Raw genomic sequence first — 18,649 nt, forward strand, 5'->3', positions numbered from 1 at the left:
CCAACAGAAAGTGCTATAATACAGTGCTCGCTTATTTGTGTAGTTCCAACCAGTGCGCTCCTTTTGCCAACACAAAGTGCTACATAATACAGTGCTTGCTCATCATTTGTGTAGTTCCAACCAGTGTGCTCCTTTTGCCAACAGAAAGTGCTATAATACAGTGCTCGCTTATTTGCGCCATCTTAACGAATGGATTCGTTATTAACGGTTTTACGAATAACGAAATTTTGTAAATGCTTTGCGCATAGGCTGACGTGGGCACCATCTTAACGAATCGATTCGTTATTAGCGAAGGTTCTACAAATAACGAAATTTCGTAAATACTTTGCACATGCGCTGACGCGGGCGCCATCTTAACGAATCGATTCGTTATTCCCGGCAAAATTACGAAATTTCGTAAATGCTTTGCGCATGCGCTAATGCGGGCGCCATCTTAACAAATCGATTCGTAAATATTTACGAAATTTCGTAAATACCGAACTTTTTTAAGGGAAAATTTTGTAATTATTTTAAATATCGAAACAAAAAAAAAACCCCAAATACAAATCGATTTTAGAAACAAATTTTTCCGTTGTTACCCAGGCCTACAAGAAGCCTTTGTGACACTTTCTGGTCACTCAGCTTAGTGGCAATGACTTTGCTTTCCTGTAATTTTAATCCCTGATCTTTCAAGCAATCCACAACTTTTTACTTATTCAAACCCAATGACTTGTAGTGCTTTTGACATGGTTATCCTTTACCTCCCCCCCCCCCCCCAATTTAGTGTGATGAGGGTGAACCACTTTGCCTTGATGGTATCCTTGCATGGGGAAATCATCAAATTATAGGTGATGCCTCATAGTGAGTATGATTTTCTCCCAGAAGTAAAGTCTTGGTGGTGGGTCCATAAATGGCTCTAGAGACTTATTCTGGATCTGCATGGTTTGTCTGATTTGTTGGTTCCTTCCTCAGAACAATGTTGCAGCACCATTATAGAAAAAAAATAGTTTGCTGAGTGTAAGATATTGTATCAGTGCCTGACCTTCCTCCTCATTAATCAGCACAATACAAAAGCATCCACATAAAATGAAGCATGTAGAAATTAATAGTATGAAGACTTGATTACTTACAGCAACTCCTCTTTTTTCCAGTTCCTTAAACAAAGGTTTAATTGGAATGGAGAAAGTCAGTGTGAGCTGGCATCCTCTTTCGCCAATGTTTGAAGGTGTGATTATTTTTACAAATGGTTTTCCCGGGTTATTTTTGTCTTCACTGTAGTGCTGTTTTATCAAATATTCCAAATAACCAGTAAGAAGAACAGATTTCCTTCTCAGAAGTTTCATTGTGGTTTGATTGAAGACCTAAATGAAAAATAAAACAGGAAATCAGAAAATGCAAAAAAAAAAAAAATCAAAATAAAGTAACAATGGAGCAGTATTTCCTTGTTGTTGTTGTTTACCTGCGAGTCATTTTCCTCTTTTGTTAATCCTAAAATGACTTTATGTTGGGGTTTCCTTGGCAAGATTTATCCAGAAAGGTTTTGTCATTGCTTTCCTTTGAGGCTGGGAGAACATGATTTCCAGTGGGTTTTCAAGGGTGAGAACAATTTGAACCATAGCTTCCCAATGTTCTAGTCCAAAATTCAAATCATTACATCAAAATAATATCATATCATTGACTTTTGACTAAATCTGACAAACATTAAAGGTTCGATTTGGCCACTAATGCTACTATATCAGTACTGAAAATGTTGCCAGTAATCCAACAGATAAAAGTGTTCTGTGATTCCAAGAAATACCAGACTCTTCATACAAAATGAAAAAGGAAACGAGGACTGTGTAGTCCTCCCCATTCTGTTGTTTAAATTTCTGGACAACTTTACTTTGTGACTCTGAAAACAAGAACTTCACAAGTTTACTTGTATTTCAGTTCAGTGATGTGTTGATATCTCATTACAATCCACTGTTGCTAGAAAAAAATTGATTTCTCCTCCAATTATACTGATTGCATCAAAAATGTAAGGGAACAGGGAATTGAAGGTGCTTACTGTTCAAATTGTTATATATGTCTCTGCTCATCAAAAAATTCTTGGACTTTCTCTCTCTGAGCTCTGATTCCACTATTCTATATTATGTTAGGATTTGTAAGCAAGAGCATAAAAATATTGCATGTGTCCAAGCTACCAATAAACTGTTACTTTAGTCAAAAATGGAAATTGTTAGATGTTTAAAGTAACTTCTGATAAGTCCATTTAGACCCTGGCAAAAGAAATACATGCAACCTGGAATAACGTTCCCACACCTAACGTCCTTACCCTGTAAAAGGCAAGCAATTGCCCTTGCCATGCATTGACACATTGCAACACATTTCCTTTAGAAGCTATACCCCCTGTTTAATACCTCCCTGTGCAAGATGGCAGAACATTTTCTAAGCCATCTCTTGCCAGAGACCAATTCTATTTTCCTGTACCACTGTAATTAGCACAAGGGAATCCTTCCGTGCCAAAAGAGTAATGCAGGAGCAAAACGGCAAGCCCATGGAAGCTGATGAGCTCTCATTGCCATTGACCCCCTACCGAGGGATAAATGGCAGGCCCTCCTCCCACATTTGAAAAGCACCATCTGGGTCAGAACAAACTAGTGCCTCTAAGGTCACATAAAGTTTGCAAAATATTAGAGATGTTTTACATGCAAACAAAATAGATTGTCAAATAGAAGAAAGGTATTGCTGTAGCATTTAATGGGGATGGGAGAGGCAAACTAAAATGACTGGTAATTCCCTGACAAATTTTCAAGCGAATGATACTGTCATTGAGAAAATTATTTCCTGTTTCCAGATGGTTTTAGAAAGTCCCTAACTAAGACTTCTAAAGGAAGGGATTAATGGGAGTATGTTATAAAAACTTTGTCGATTGCAGGATATGCAAAGTTATACTATCATTTTTTCCACTGCAGGATGTATGTACTAAATTAGTTCCTGACAGAAATCAACATGTAAGTGGCAATATGAGTCAACATCATTTTATTATGCTGCCCCAAAGATTGCTAATCATTTTCCAAAAGTGAGCCAACTGCAAATTTCAGTAAAGTGTTTTGGACATTCTGTGCTTGAAAATTACTTTTCTCTCTGACAAAAGCTTTTTTCTCGAATACTTGTTTATTTAGTAAATTTTATTTTAAAGCTTCCTGGTAAAAAGATGACATTGATATTTTTTTTAAAAAAAAATCAATAGCAAAGTTGTTAATAAACCAGTAGCTTAAGAGCTACAAAAAGGACAGAAAGAACAGGTGAACTTCAAAGTTAGATGAATCCTCAAAAGATTCCTGTGCAGCTGTGATTAAAAAGGCATTTTGACTTGTGTTTACCAGCCTAACCAACTACAGTGAAAAATTAACAAGAAAGACCTATAAATAAAACACAAAGTGAATACAGACACTATTTATTTATAGAATTTATATTCAGTTATATTTTATATCCCAATTTTTCCACATATAAGACCTATAGGGGTTAAAACAATCTGTAATATAAAAAATAAACAACAACAACAAACAATATTCACTTAAATACACTAATTTAGAACAGTTAAAAACATCTAAAACCCATTACATAACAAGAATGAGCACATTGTCCTATCCCAACCAATTAAAAACAGAAGTCCTGGTTATCTAAAGAAAATCTTTTGCTTGTTTCTGAAAAGAGAGCATAAAAAGGTCAATCAAGCCTCTTTTGGGAAAGAGTTTCTCCCTCGAGCTGCAAGGAGATGTGGGTAAAAATAACATTATTGTTGTTATATCATATTATATTATATCCTAGAAGCAGCCAACAAGAAGATCTTTAACAGAAACCTCATGAGATGTACTTGATGGGACCAAGAGAAATCTCTCCCAAAGATATTAAAACTCAGCTGAGCTCATATAAAGAGACAGGTTTTTTTTAAAAGGTCTGAACATAAGATGTATAGGGATTTTAAAATCATAAATCAAACTTTGAATTCTGTCTAGAAAGGTAGCCAGTGAAGCTGTTGCAACATGAGGGTTATATGATCCCTATAACCAGGCCCAGTCAGCTATCTAGCTGCACCATTTTAGATTTGCTGACGTTCCTGAAGTTTCCAAAAGCAGCCCCACATGCAGTGCTCTACAGAAGCAGGTAATCTGAGTCACCTTTCTCGAACTGCAATTGGTGACTCAGAAGGTACAGGCAGCTAGTGGGGTTGGTGACCCACCAGTCTAGGCCATTACCCTCCAAATATCCAGGCAGGTGGGATGTGAAGCTTCTGGGCCATCCTGAAAGGTGGAAAAACTTGCCACACTACTCCAGCCTGGGTGTCGGCAGAGCAAGAATAACCAAAATAAAGGTCCACAGTCCCCAGATAAGGTCATTAATAACAGCTGTCCATAGGAGCAGATCATTCCATGTGATTTGGAACCTGACAGCTAGTGAAAAAAAAAAGCTAAGATAATTCCAGAATCAAGATCCTCCAGTCTTTCAACAATTAGGCTAATATGAATTATTTACAACACCCAAAGACTGGGGCAGTTTTGAATTCAACACAACTTCGAGCAGGATGCTATTAGCATGGATACCCATTGACCATCTTGACCAATTACATTTGTGTTTGTTTATCTTTTTATTTTTCCTTTGGAATGTATTGAGATAACCAATATCATGCAATGCTATCTGGAGTTGAGAAGCCAGTACACATTGTACCACCTTGCTCAAAAATGGCTAATTTCCCTAAGAATCTTACATATGAGACAGAAACTGACCCATAAACAATTTTCTTTGTCACACAAAGTATTGTTCTTCACTCCAACTTCCCCCAATATTTTACTGAAATATGGGAATTTTGTTTAAGTTTCAAACTTCGTGTCCTTCTGATTGGTGTAGTTTGCTTCAGACATTCTCTGTTACAATTCTAAATACCCACTAGTGACACCTTTATAACACATTTAAAGTTTCCTCCCACCTTCATGCTGTTCTCTCATGCATGAACTGATAAATTAAGAAACCAAACTAGGAAAGAAAGTCAAAACATCTGATTTGACTTTATGGATGCACTGTCAGATGTAAATCAGGGAGGAAAGAGCTGTGATCACAGTGTCTGGCTTTTCACTACATGACCCTGCTGACTTGATAATCAACTAGCAGTCAAAATAGAAAGCTAATTTTAAATGCCATGGAACAACCTTGGAATTTTATGAGCCCGAGAGGCAATTTTTTGCAGCCATAACACCTATACGAAAAATATGACCCAATGGCCTGCCATTAAGTATGGAGCAAGTATGGTCACAAATGCAATCTATTATGTATGGTAAAAACAGAGGGTCATGACATGGCTGATTGAAATCAATACTTAAAAGTGAATCAGAGCATTAAGGAGGTGTGTGTGTGTGTGTATATATATATATTTATTTATTTATTTATTTATTTGGAACACTTGTATACCGCTAATATCTCAGCCTTGCGGCGACTCATTGCGGTTTACAACATATTTAAAATACAATATTCACTTTAAAAATATAAGGTAAATTATAAAAATACATACATATACATACATAGTATTGGGCCACCAATACAGACCGGGCATCTCATAGTTAAAATCATGATCCAATTCGTTGTCCTTGATTGCTAGTCCATGATCAAAACATCATCACATCGGCATTAGTTGAAAACTTGCTCGAACATCCAAGTTTTCAGTTTTTTACGAAATGCCATTAACGAGGTGGCTGATCTTATTTCAGTAGGGAGGGCATTCCAAAGCTGGGGGGCCACCACAGAAAAGGCCCTATCTCTCGTTCCCGCAAGCCGCACCTGTGAAGCAGGCGGGATGGAGAGAAGGGCTTCTCCTGAAGATCTTAGGGTCCTGGTGGGCTGATAGGCCGAGATACGTTCGGATAGGTAAGTAGGGCCAGAACCGTTTAGGGCTTTAAAGGTCAAAACCAGCACTTTGAATTGGGCTCGGTAGCTAATCGGTAGCCAGTGGAGCTGGTACAGCAGAGGAGTTGTATGCTCCCTGCGCCCTGCTCCTGTTAATATTCCACTGGAAGGAGGTTAGATAGATAGATAGATAGATAGATAGATAGATAGATAGGAGGAAATCATTGAAAGAGTAGGGCCTATAATACAAATCTCTTTCCCTCATCTCCAAGTAAGCCTCTCTCATCACAGAATCTCCAATCACAATTTGTCTGCATTTTTCAATGTTGGACTTAGGACCTCATCATACAGGTGAATTATTCATCATCCACTGATTGCTCTCACTTTTTGCCACAGAGCCCATTACACGGTGTACATCTACTTCCGGTGGGGCTCTGTGGCAAAAGGGGGAAACAATACATCACCGTGGTGGTAACACGGGATGGGGACAGTGGTAAGTCTGGCAATGCGGGGCATGGGGCAACAGGTTCTTCACACCCCTTGTTGGGACCCCACGGATTTGCCATGAAAATGGTGAATCCATGAATCAGGTCCTGTGTACCTGCTTTAGAATTTGTAAAATAAGAACAAAGCTATATGCAGATTATACAAGAGCAATTTTAGTATACCAAGCAATGCTAGGCTGAAGGCACATGCAATACTAAAAGAGATATCATGCTGCTGGAACACACTGTTGAATTTTATTTAATATTAATATCTGTCTCTAACATGCCATTAAGCAGCTATTGCTGCCATCTTTTCCTTCAGACAGGAGCTCAGCAGTAGAAATGCAACTTCCTTTTATCTCAGGTACCAGCTGTGGGGGATTTTCTTTCCTTGAGGAAAAAGGAAAGGCATTGCAGACAAGCAAGTAAAAGAAGCATGGATGGCACTTGAGTGTTTGATGCCCTAAACCATTATTCTTGCCTTTTTTCACTCCCATGCTTGCCTGATGGAAACTAGAATGGTAGAAATAGATGCCAATGCTGGCAATCTTTTCAAAGCTCTGTGAGCATTGTTTTAATATTCTATTTGTCTCCAGATGAGAGTTTTCAGTTCACCATGGTAGAGAAGATAATATTGGTTAATGACAAGGGAGTTGCTTCATTTCTTGGTATTTAATTTTTCATGGAAAAGTGATTACTCACCTCTAAACTGGCATGAAGAGAACACACCAATAAAATGGGAGGATTTGATAACCGAAATCCATTGATTCCTGGACTTAGTTGTAATTCTGTAAAAGAAACACCTTCTATCAAATTCATTATGCATGGGATTTTAAAAATTAAAATCTGTGATGAGATTTTAAAAAGTATTAGTATAAGAAAGACAGGCTTTTGGAAAAGATGGCTAACAATATATGTCAGGGGATTGGACTGGATAACCCTTGTGGTCTCCTCCAACTCCATGATTCTAATTATTGCACCAGTTCAGACATAATCATTTCAATAAGCCATGATTTAAGAGACCAGAATGGGTTACTTGCTTTTTTTTTTCACCAGTGGCAGCTGGTGGGTCCTCTCTCAACAATACAGTACATCCATTCTGGGTTGTAGTCTGAACTTTAAAAGCACCACCCAAACTGCTGAACCCATTAGGCTCTTTAAAGTTCATACCAAAACCCAAAGCAGATAGATCACTACAATGAGATGGAAGTAATTGGGCATGATTGATGCTTATAGCTCTGTTCCTGTCTCCAATATCAATTAAATTCATCTGTAGTTTAAGCATCATTTATCTATCCAAACCAGGCAATGGTGGATAAAAAATCCTTAGAAATCCAGTTTCATATCACAGATGTTAAGGATTTCCTACAAATCAGATTGGATACTCAGGAAATTAATGCGTAATAGTATAGGTGTGTGCATGCCTACCCCCACATATCCACACACACAGCATGCTTGTTCTTGGCATTCTATCCTTTCATCATAGTGACCCGTAAAAAGAGGGCTAAGGCTTTATTTTTACACCTTGTTAAGCACCCTGCTCCCAGAGTAACTCATAAGAATAGCGAAGCAAGACACTGGCAAGAAGTCTGTTAGTGAATTATGATAATATAAATCAGATGGAATTCTGTTTCTAAAATGTCCCCAAACTCACTTTGTAAGCAGGGCACAACCCCCGCCGCTGCCACACACACACACACAATACAGGACTCCTGCAAATTTCTATAAGATCCCTATTGCAGGGTGTCTAGCTACTTGAAAATATCTAGAAGTGTCCTGCTCACCTATCTACTACTGTATACCACAACATAAAAATGTCAATGGGGTTTTAATAGGTGGAATACATAGATATCTTGATCAATACCCTAAAGATACCTTATGATTTAGTTAATGTTTCTGCCATTATAAAACTAGAAACCATAAAACATTCAAAAAGGGTGAAGATGTAAGCTCCCTAAACAAGGAAGAATTAGGAAGCTTTTTCCCAGAGCTAGGATAGAAATAACTTTCCGTGTTAAAAGAGAAGATCTAATAATTGTGCTGGTGCAAATTACTGTGCCTTCCCATCACTATGCATGCCTTAAAAATAAAAATCAACCTTGTTTTTGCCATTTTATATAACGGACACCATTTTACTATGTCACTGTATATATTGGGACTTCAGCAACTATGGATATTGGTATGCATGGGAAGACCTGTAACCAAACCCCAGCAGATATCAATGGCCCTCTGTATAGAACTGTAAATATACACTGTGTGGTAAATATTGCATAAAATGGAGAAATATACATACTGTTGTCCATGAGAAATCTGCTTTGCAATTCATGACCCCACCATCCTATAAGACTTTAAAAAAGAAAGACAAAAGAAATGAAAGAAAATAAATAAAGGTTAAGACATGAATAAGTGACATAATTAACATACTTGTCTCAATAATATATTCTGGTAAGATACACCTAAAGGATGCACATGATTGGGGGTCCATGGTACAGATCTTTTCCACACTAGTGACACTTGACTGGAGGATGTATACTGTTCAGGTTTACACCTGGATGTGAATTTTGAGCTCCCAGAAAACACGTCTCAAATAAGAGACTTAAATATTTGTAGGACTAAAAATTACTCTGCTGAGGTTGAAATCTATGCTAAATTTCATAGGACTTTATGAAGAAAACCCTATGAAATTCATGGGGTTGGCATAAGTCGACAAGCAGCCTGAAGATGCATACATATACACATGAAAAGGCTGAACACGTTTGGAAGAAAACTTATTTTCTCTTGCTCCTAATTTGAGTTCTGCCTATTTGCCACCAAAGTTTCATCAAACCATCTTAACCATATTTGCAAACTAGGGATCTGAAATAATATTTGACTGCAAATTCTGAATTTAGACTGACTCAGAAACAAATGGAGCCATTTCCCATGTTTTGGAAGATTGTTCAAGTTTGCTTCCCAATTAAATCCAAATCTAATTCAAACCACTGATGTCTTTACATCTTTCTAGAACACAATAAGATCATTGGCATCACTGATAGTATTCCTTACATCACTAGAGTTACTTGGTAACTGTAGGTATGATTATGGGTTCTCCCATTATCTGGGCAACACAAGTGAGCTGTATAAGTGTGATAAAACCGCTGTTGAAGAAACCATCACTGGACCCCACTCAATTGGTTAACTATCGGCCTGTTTCCAATCTCCCCTTTTTGGGCAAAGTCATGGAACGTGTGGTGGCCTCACAACTCCAGGCATTCTTGGTAGACACGGATTATCTGGATCCGGCACAGTCTGGCTTTAGGCCGGGGCATGGTACTGAGACAGCCTTGGTCGCCTTAGTGGATGATCTCCGTCGGGAGCTCGACAGGGGGAGTGTGTCTCTGTTGGTGCTCCTCGACCTCTCAGCGGCCTTTGATACCGTCGACCACGGTATCCTTCTGGGTCGCCTCGCGGGAATGGGGCTCGGAGGTACTGCTCTGCAGTGGCTCCGGTCATTCCTCGAGGGCCGGTCTCAGAAGGTGTTACTGGGGGACTCCTGTTCTACCCCACAACCTTTGTTTTGTGGGGTTCCTCAGGGTTCAATACTGTCCCCCATGTTGTTTAACATCTACATGAAGCCGTTGGGCGAGATCATCCGGAGTTTCGGGGTGCGGTGTCATCTGTACGCAGATGACGTCCAACTCTGTCACTCCTTCCCACCTGCTACTAAGGAGGCTGTCGAGGTCCTGAACCGGTGCTTGGCCGCTGTGACGGTCTGGATGGGGGCAAACAAATTGAAATTGAATCCAGACAAGACAGAGGTACTCCTGGTCAGTCGCAGGGCCGAACAGGGTATAGGGTTACAGCCTGTGTTAGACGGGGTCGCACTCCCCCTGAAGACACAGGTTCGCAGTTTGGGTGTGATCCTGGACTCATCGCTGAGCCTGGATCCCCAGGTTTCGGCGGTGACCAGGGGAGCATTCGCACAGTTAAGACTCGTGCGCCAACTGCGACCGTACCTTGGGAAGTCTGACTTGGCCACGGTAGTCCACGCTCTGGTTACATCCCGCCTTGACTACTGCAACGCTCTCTACGTGGGGTTGCCTTTGAAGACGGCCCGGAAGCTCCAACTAGTCCAACGGGCGGCAGCCATGGTATTAACAGGAGCAGGGCGCAGGGAGCATACAACTCCTCTGCTGTACCAGCTCCACTGGCTACCGATTAGCTACCGGGCCCAATTCAAAGTGCTGGCTTTGGCCTTTAAAGCCCTAAACGGTTCTGGCCCTACATATCTATCCGAACGTATCTCGGCCTATCAGCCCACCAGGACCCTAAGATCTTCGGGAGAGGCCCTTCTCTCCATCCCGCCTGCTTCACAGGTGCGGCTCGCGGGAACGAGAGACAGGGCCTTTTCTGTGGTGGCCCCGCGGCTTTGGAATGCCCTCCCTATAGAGATAAGATCAGCCACCTCGTTGATGGCATTTCGGAAAAAACTGAAAACATGGATGTTTGAGCAAGCATTCGGCTAATCCGATGCGATGAAGTTTTTGATCAAGGACTGGCAATCACAGACAACGAAATTGGATTATGATTTTAATTAAGAGATGCATTGGTCTGTATTGGTGGCCCAATACTGAGTATTGTATATGTATGTGTTTTATATTTTTAATCGGAATTATTGTTGTTTTTAAATGTTGTAAACCGCAATGAGTCGCCGTTTTAGGCTGAGATATTAGCGGTATACAAGTGTACTAAATAAATAAATAAAATAAATAAATAAATAGTCACCCCTTTCTAGTAAACAAAAGGTTAATGATTTGTTGGGTTAATTTACATTTAGTTAGTAGTAAGCATCATGGTGTATTTGCAAAGATCAGGAGAGACAATTCCCAATTTGGTAGCTAATTTGGGGAAAGTGCTAAAGATCTGAGATGCTTCCAAGTAAGAGAGTAGCTTCCAAGTAGGGTTGTAATCTCCCAAGATGTATCCAATAGGAAACTGCTTGTTAGTCATTTACCTTATATGCTAATGTCTATCAGAATATATTGTAGTTGACAAATAATTGTTATTTTTTAAAAATGTGAAAATTAAAATTCACATTAAACTTAAACTTCACATAGCTGCCACTGATGCTATTATTATTCTAAGGAAACCACTAATAAAATAGCATTTTATTATTAATACATTTACATTGTCAAATTAAATACATCAGAAACAGATACAATAAAACAAAAACCTTAGAGAACTGGATCCTGATGGTATAAATGATGCATGAAACATCAGCAACAGCTTTACATTTTCAAGGTGTGTTATATTTTACTGTTAAACACATAGTTAGTTAGCACTCTTGTTATTAGTGCTTCATTGAAATATCCAAATCACATCAGTGAAGTAGGTCTCGCACAATTTTAAAAGGTTCAGCATAGCAAAATAAATAAATAAATAGCTACAGTAGATTCTCAGTTAACTGGTATCCATGGGGATTAATAGAGGCTGGATAAATGTAGTTTCAACTTGCTTGAGAGATACTATTAAAATAGACTTAATACTATATCCAACACTACTGACTTGATATTAATATTGAAGTAAAGTACAGTATATTCTGGCGTATAAGACTACTTTTTAACCCAAGAAAATCTTCTCAAAAGTCAGGGGTCGTCTTATACGCGGGTGTAGTCTTATGCATGGGAGTCGTCTTAACTCTATATTTTAACTGGAAAAGTTGGGGGTCGTCTTATATGCCCAGTCGTCTTATATGCCGGAATATACGGTAATTCAAAGTAAAAAAGACAAATAAAGCCACACCTAACTTAATGTGATACAGTTTTACTGTATTATAAAACAGCTTTTTAAATTTAAAAGATTTCTTCAATTTTTTGCTTGTTGCTTGAGAGCTCTGGTTGTTTGAGTTCCGGTTAACTGAGAGTCTACCATATCATGCTTTATGGGAAATTATTAAGGCAGGCACAGTAATAATTTAGTCCTCCAGACATTGAAGGATTGATCACTATTGGCTATGCTCTCTTGGATGCCAACATCATTTTGAACACCATACAATTCTTATCCCTTAAATTAAAGTATAAATCAATAAAGCAATCTATATATTTTGGAGAGAATTTGTGTGGATAATATAATTAAATAATTTAACATGCATCCTGGGCACTGGTTATGTTGAAGATCTTGCTCCTAAATTCAGTCTCTTCCCTTGAAAGACCCTCATGCTTTTGGTTCTTTACACATAGAGAAGGAAGAGGAATCTAGCGATGTAATTTCGTGGTCTCCCATTCAAAATCTTCGTAGTCTTTCAAATATTGTGCTTTTTTATACCCCTCCCCTGTATAGTCAGCATAATGGCTATTTAGTATAGATAATAAAATTGTTTCCCTCATCTATCCAAACAAAACCAATAGCAACATGAAATTGAAGAGAGAATATCAAATAGTGATTAAGAGTAAAGAAAGCAGTATCGGATAATAGGTAGGTAATTGAGTTCTTACCTATCATCCTGTTGGTGGCATACACGTGTGTAAACCCCAGTTATGCTACAATATAGACTTCTTTTGGGGATTGCAGAAATATATATTCAGTACATCCCTTCTTAATACTTACCCTCTGGAAATGGAAGAACAGCTGGGGGACTTGCAGGCACATCTCTATCTCCCCAGCTACTAATTGGAGGTCAGTTGTGCTCAAGCATGTTCCAGTTGCCTTTGAGCATGAGCAGCTGAAGGAACAGCCTTTACACTGTGCTTACAGCTGTTTTGTTTCCTTAAATTGTGACAGGCACCCAGAATGTGTCTGGAAACATCTCTGTCACCAACTGAGAAACAAAGTGCTGTACCCTCAACTCATGCCATACCCCTTGAATGTTGTGTCACACAGAATCGGAAAGTAAGCAGCCTCTACCAACACAAAATCTGTTATGCGTACTGTAGGGGAGAGTGACTTTCTACCAGCATGTTATAGGATCTTAACTCTTGGGCATTCATCAGAGCCACCTGATTACTCAGATAAGGCTAATACATACACCAAGAAACACATCACAAGTGAAGCTCCATCTCTCCAACCACAAATATAAGACAGGTGTAAGAAATGCGAAGAATCCCTATTGAAATTTTGAATTAACTGAAGGTGTCCTTGCTATCTTCCATGTTTTTCTCTTCAACCTCTACTTAAACTGCTTTATAATGGCATAGTTAACCCTCATGTTATACTTTCACTTAATTTTCATAAATTCTTAGTTGTCTGTTTCAGTTTATTCTACCTCCATCCTAATGACCTTCATGAATATTGATGGCCTAAGAAGGGACTACAAAATCAGAACTCCAAAGGACTATCGATTCTGCAAGGTATAAATGGGACACATAAAATTAGGGCTGATACCTTTCTGCCAAATATTGGTATGTTATGATTCAAAATAGCTGAGGTGTGAAGACCTAATTATAACAGTTTATAAATGCACGCTATAAAAATAAGAGGCAGTAAATGATAATATGCTTTGGTAAAATATGTAGTGAAGAGAACATACTTTGCATTCAAAATTAGTTTTAATAATTTTTTTAAATGTTTGCTAGATTTGAAGAGAAGAGATATAATATGTATGAATTTATAATTTGGCAAAAGCTTATAATGAGTGATGATAAAAGTCAGCCACAGAAATGATATGAAAAAATGCATATTGAAGAAGTCACCAGAAAAATATATAAACCTTTCACACTGACAGCTATGGCCTTCATGAGTACCAAACACTTGAATTGGGCTAATGGGGCAATAGATTGGGATGACATTAAACAAAGCCTTCATAGGGCACCATGGGGCATGGTAGCCTTTTGGATGTACTTTCCAGATTGGAGGAATTGTGCAAAGGCAGTCCTACTGCTTGGCCCCATGTAAGCCACTCCAAGTCCCCGTTGGGGAGATGGTGGTGGGGTATAAATAAACATTATTATTATTGTTATTGTTATTATTATTATTATTTTATTAACTATTTCAGAATATGGTGTTTGGTTAGCTTCTTCGGAAGATGATACTCCTACATATGCTGTGGGGTCCTCAAAGATTTGTTTCTGTTATTTTTAAATGTATGCAAGAAATCACTAAGTGAAATAACAGATGACAGTAAACTATTTCTCTTTCATTCAAATAAAGAAAGAAAGTGATATTTATAAAACACTGTCTAAGGTAGCCTGATGATTATCTCTTATAAATATTTGTAATCAGGATAACATAAATTGAATTTCAGACAATGGGAAGGACCTTTTGTGAGCAGTTCATTTGCATTCATCCCACGTAACACCGGGTTGAACTTCTTGTAAAGTATATATGCTATGAATATATTCTGGGAGTTCACATCAGTCTAGAAATTCAGGTTTCCCCTGTGTCAACACAACATCTTCTACTAGCTTAGGCTAATGTGAAAGCTGTCCGGACTGAAAATTCCTGGCAGTGATGGGAGATCTGCAATGAATATCAGGTGCTGTAGGTTGTATTGGCAATCCACCTCTGAATACTTTTTGCTTAAGAAAACCACATGAAATTCATAAGGTCACCAGAAGTCAACAGTTGACTTGAAAGCACATACACACACCCAGAGGGAGTCATGCCCTGGCCTCTTCCACTTTTTTGTCCAAAATAACAATATCTTACTTTATTTTTTCAAGGTTTTTAATGTACAGTGAAAGCTTTTTTTAAAAGTGCTTATTTGTATTTTGCTGTTTCAATATTATTCTTTTGTTTTACAATAATGTTTTGTCAGGTACCCCATTGTAAAGTGGGGTATGTGTCCCATAACCAAGCAACTATATGCACACAAACTGCAGAAGTAACAATACAGAATGGCATTGGTTAACAGCTAAAGTTCTTATACAGTTTCCAGCCCAGTTCCAAAACAAGAATGACACATAACGAGGAATTATATATTTTAAAAAAAGTATTCAGAGGCTTGGTTTTTACCTTCACAGCATGTCCCATTTTGCCAATCAAGAGACAGAAAGACAGGGGATTTTTGAAAAACAAGAATCATGCCCAAAAGGATCTTCATTTGCTCCTCTTGCTTTCAAGCACAGTTACGCTAGGGAGAAATCCCATTGGTAAGTATTTTTATTTAGCTCAGTTTTCCGTTCTTCACATCTGTATGGTTAGAAGGAAGCATTGGGCATTCAGAACTTGAATTGCTTCGTTTGTAGTTGCATTAATGATGCAAGAGCATGGGGTATAATGATTGCTATGTATATGCGGTGTAGACATCAAAGAACATCCAGTTAAGGAACATAAAGGGGGAAAACCAAAACTTCCTTTGACCCATGCTTCTTTTGAATAACAGATGAACAGACTATTCACTTATAATTTATGAAATGGATTATCATGGCATCTACTTGCAGGGTTGTGCATCTGGGGGCAGGGTGGAATCCCATCCACACTAAGTACTAAGGACACCAGTTTTCAATTATATGGACTGGAATATACAACAAAATCCTAATTGAGGTTTGCTATTCCATTTCTGAAGAGCAATTTCTTTATCACCAAGAAAGGAGACGCAAAGCATAATAATTATTAAAGTGAAACAAGCAATTAAAAATGAATTGTTTTGTGTGTGGCCACTCTACCATGTAGTAACCCCAAAATTCCTTTATTTTCCTAATGTACTGTATGTCTCATCCTTACTTAGATTTGACAAGGACACTCATAAATGATTACTTATAATGTAAAATTATTGCTAATAATAAAGTACCATGTGTGCATACAACTTTTCTCTTAGGTAGGAAAAAAGAAAGAAAAACTGTGAGCTATTTCCAAATGTAACTTTATAAAATAAATGAATAGGAATACCAAAGTATAAATCTGTCAAAAACTGAATGATCAACCCAAGATCATTCAGAATAGGATTACAGTATGAGGGCTAAATAGAAGGAAATCTTTCTTCTATGGAACATTTTTGCGTTTTTAATGGTGGGTAAAATGTCAGTTCCTTCCCACCCTTTTTCATTTGTACCTGACACCTTTAAAATTGTTAACTTGCCTTTAAGCGTAGGAGCAGTTTTTAAGGCAAGCGAGGGGGAAAATAATCCTAAAAGCACTCGCATAATCCAATGACTGACATAACTATGCTATGTTGGTTATGGTATATAAAATATCATATTCTTGGAGTATTCAATTTGGCCCAAGAAATAATGGGATGTCCTTATACATTTCAGCACTTATTTTGTCTTAGGTAGAAAGTTTAATTTAAGAAGGAGGTAAATTGAGAAGGACAAATTCACTCTGTATATAGGGGGGGAAAGTAAGAGGTTGCCTGATCAACCAATTGGTGCTGAAAGGAGTCTGAAGACAAAAGGTGCACACATCCTCTTTAAAGATTGATTCTGTTTTTCTCTGTTAGTCTTTTAGATTCAGTTCAACTGGGAATGCAACAATCTCCGAACATGTCCCTCCATATTACCCCTCCAGGTCAAAACAAAAAGAGATTGAGTTCACTTTTATAACAAGATACAAGTTTTCTGGGCTCAGAGTATGTGAAAGAGAAATGGCCATTACACTTGGAATCCAATCAGAGCTTGTTGAACTCATACAGAACTCCTTTCGAAGCCTCTAAGGCTTTCGTGATGAGGAAAGGTAATTTCATTCACAGGGAACAGGCAGAGAAAAAGGATGAGCAAGAGGCAGAAGGAGTTGGAGTCTAAATTAAATCCTAAGAAAAGATCATACCCAAACAACCCCTCTAAGGCTAATGAAGTTAAATTAAAATGGTTAAATCGCCTTATGATCAACTATTATTGCACACTGGACATATATCACTTCTATTAGCCACTGCCCACAGTGGGATAATGACAGATAGGAAAGAGAAAGGAATATATCCAGAAATACTTTAGAACAAGTACCCAAGAGTATTAACTCCCTTCTTTCTTTCAGGAATTAATAATCAAAGGGGAAGCCAAGCTCTCCATACAGAATATTAATAAGGTTCACAGCAGTATTGGAACTATTCAAAACATGGTGATGAAAAACACACAATGTCTCCCTGCCTAAAAAAGGCCTGTGATAAATTGTAATGAACACTTCAACTCAATTATACATATGCAACAAGTTTTATTATGGAGCAATCCTGCACACATTTACCTATGAGTCCTATTCAATTGAGTGGAATTACCTACAAGTACACATATACAGAATAGAATAATATAACTAAAATACACATAAATAAATAAATAAATAAATAAATAAATAAATAAATAGCTTTATTTGTAGCCCTCCCTATCTCCCCAGGGGGACCAAGGACGGTTTCCAGAGAAAAAGTGGCAAACATTCAATGCCATAATAGCTCTGCTATTTCTAAATCCCTCTTCCTTAAAATATACTTGGACCCTTAAGATGCAATTTTTTATTTTGTTTTTTATTTCACATATTTGTATCCCACCCTTCTCACCCTAAAAGGGGACTCAGGGCAGCCTTACAGTAGGCAGCGATTTGATGTCAATACATATAAATATAAAAATAATGAAATACAATCAAAATCATACAATTAAACATTAATTATTAAAACATCAATTAAAATCACATAATCTAGATCGTAGTCCAAGGCCTGTGCAGTTGTCAGTTCCATTAGTCCATTATCCTTATTGCACTATTTACTGGCTGAATACTTGGTCCAACAGCCACATCTTAAGCTTTTTCTTGAAAGACAGGAGGGAGGGAGCTGACCTGATTGCATTGGGGAGGGATTTCCATAGATGAGGGGCCACCACTGAAAAGGCCCTCTCTCTCATTCCCACCAATTGCACTTACAAAGGTGGTGGGATCAAGAGTAGACTTCCCCAGATGATCTTAACTTCAGAGGTGGGTCATAGAGAGAGATACATTCAGACAGGTAAGCTGGTCCAGAACCATTTAGGGCTTTATAGGCTAAAGCCAGCACTTTGAATTGTGCTCAGTAACAGACTGACAGTCAATGCAGCTGGTGTAACGGGCTGCTGCCCACTGGACCATTTGAAGCTCCCAAACAGTCTTCAAAGGCAACCCCATGTAGAGTGCATTGAAGTAATCTTTTTGTGATGTAACAAGAGAGTGGACCACCGTGGCCAAGTCTGACTTCCCAAGGTACCAGTGCAAAAGCTCCCCTGGCCACCACCAAAACCTGAGGTTCCAGGATCCAGGATCACTCCCAAGCTACGAACTTGAACCTTCATGGGAAGTGTAACCCCATCCAGGACAGGCTGTAACCATATACCTTGTTTGGCTGAATAACTGGCTAGGTGGACCTCTGTTTTGCCTTGTAAATAACACCATCTTCCTTCAGTTCCATGGGCAGACAATGATGAATGCATCAAATTCCA

The 18,649-nt window shown here is 38.4% G+C and overlaps 1 protein-coding gene across 3 annotated transcripts in view; it reads right to left on the bottom strand.

The window, feature by feature from the left end:
* Positions 1–18,649, bottom strand: part of KYNU (kynureninase) — a 114,451-nt gene that overhangs the window by 8,129 nt on the left and 87,673 nt on the right. For 2 of the 3 annotated variants that reach the window (XM_060776206.2, XM_060776202.2), the window contains exons 11-13: positions 8,638–8,690; positions 7,047–7,132; positions 1,110–1,340 (exon numbers count right to left, since the gene is read on the bottom strand). In XM_060776206.2, the coding sequence (XP_060632189.2) occupies positions 1,110–1,340; positions 7,047–7,132; positions 8,638–8,690 (370 nt within the window). Of the gene's footprint in view, positions 1–1,109; positions 1,341–1,438; positions 1,610–7,046; positions 7,133–8,637; positions 8,691–18,649 lie in introns of those variants that run through there. The other variant, XR_010910417.1, reaches the window with a different exon arrangement.

The sequence above is a fragment of the Anolis sagrei genome, chromosome 1 (genome assembly GCF_037176765.1).
Source record: "Anolis sagrei isolate rAnoSag1 chromosome 1, rAnoSag1.mat, whole genome shotgun sequence".
Classification (NCBI taxonomy): domain Eukaryota; kingdom Metazoa; phylum Chordata; class Lepidosauria; order Squamata; family Dactyloidae; genus Anolis; species Anolis sagrei.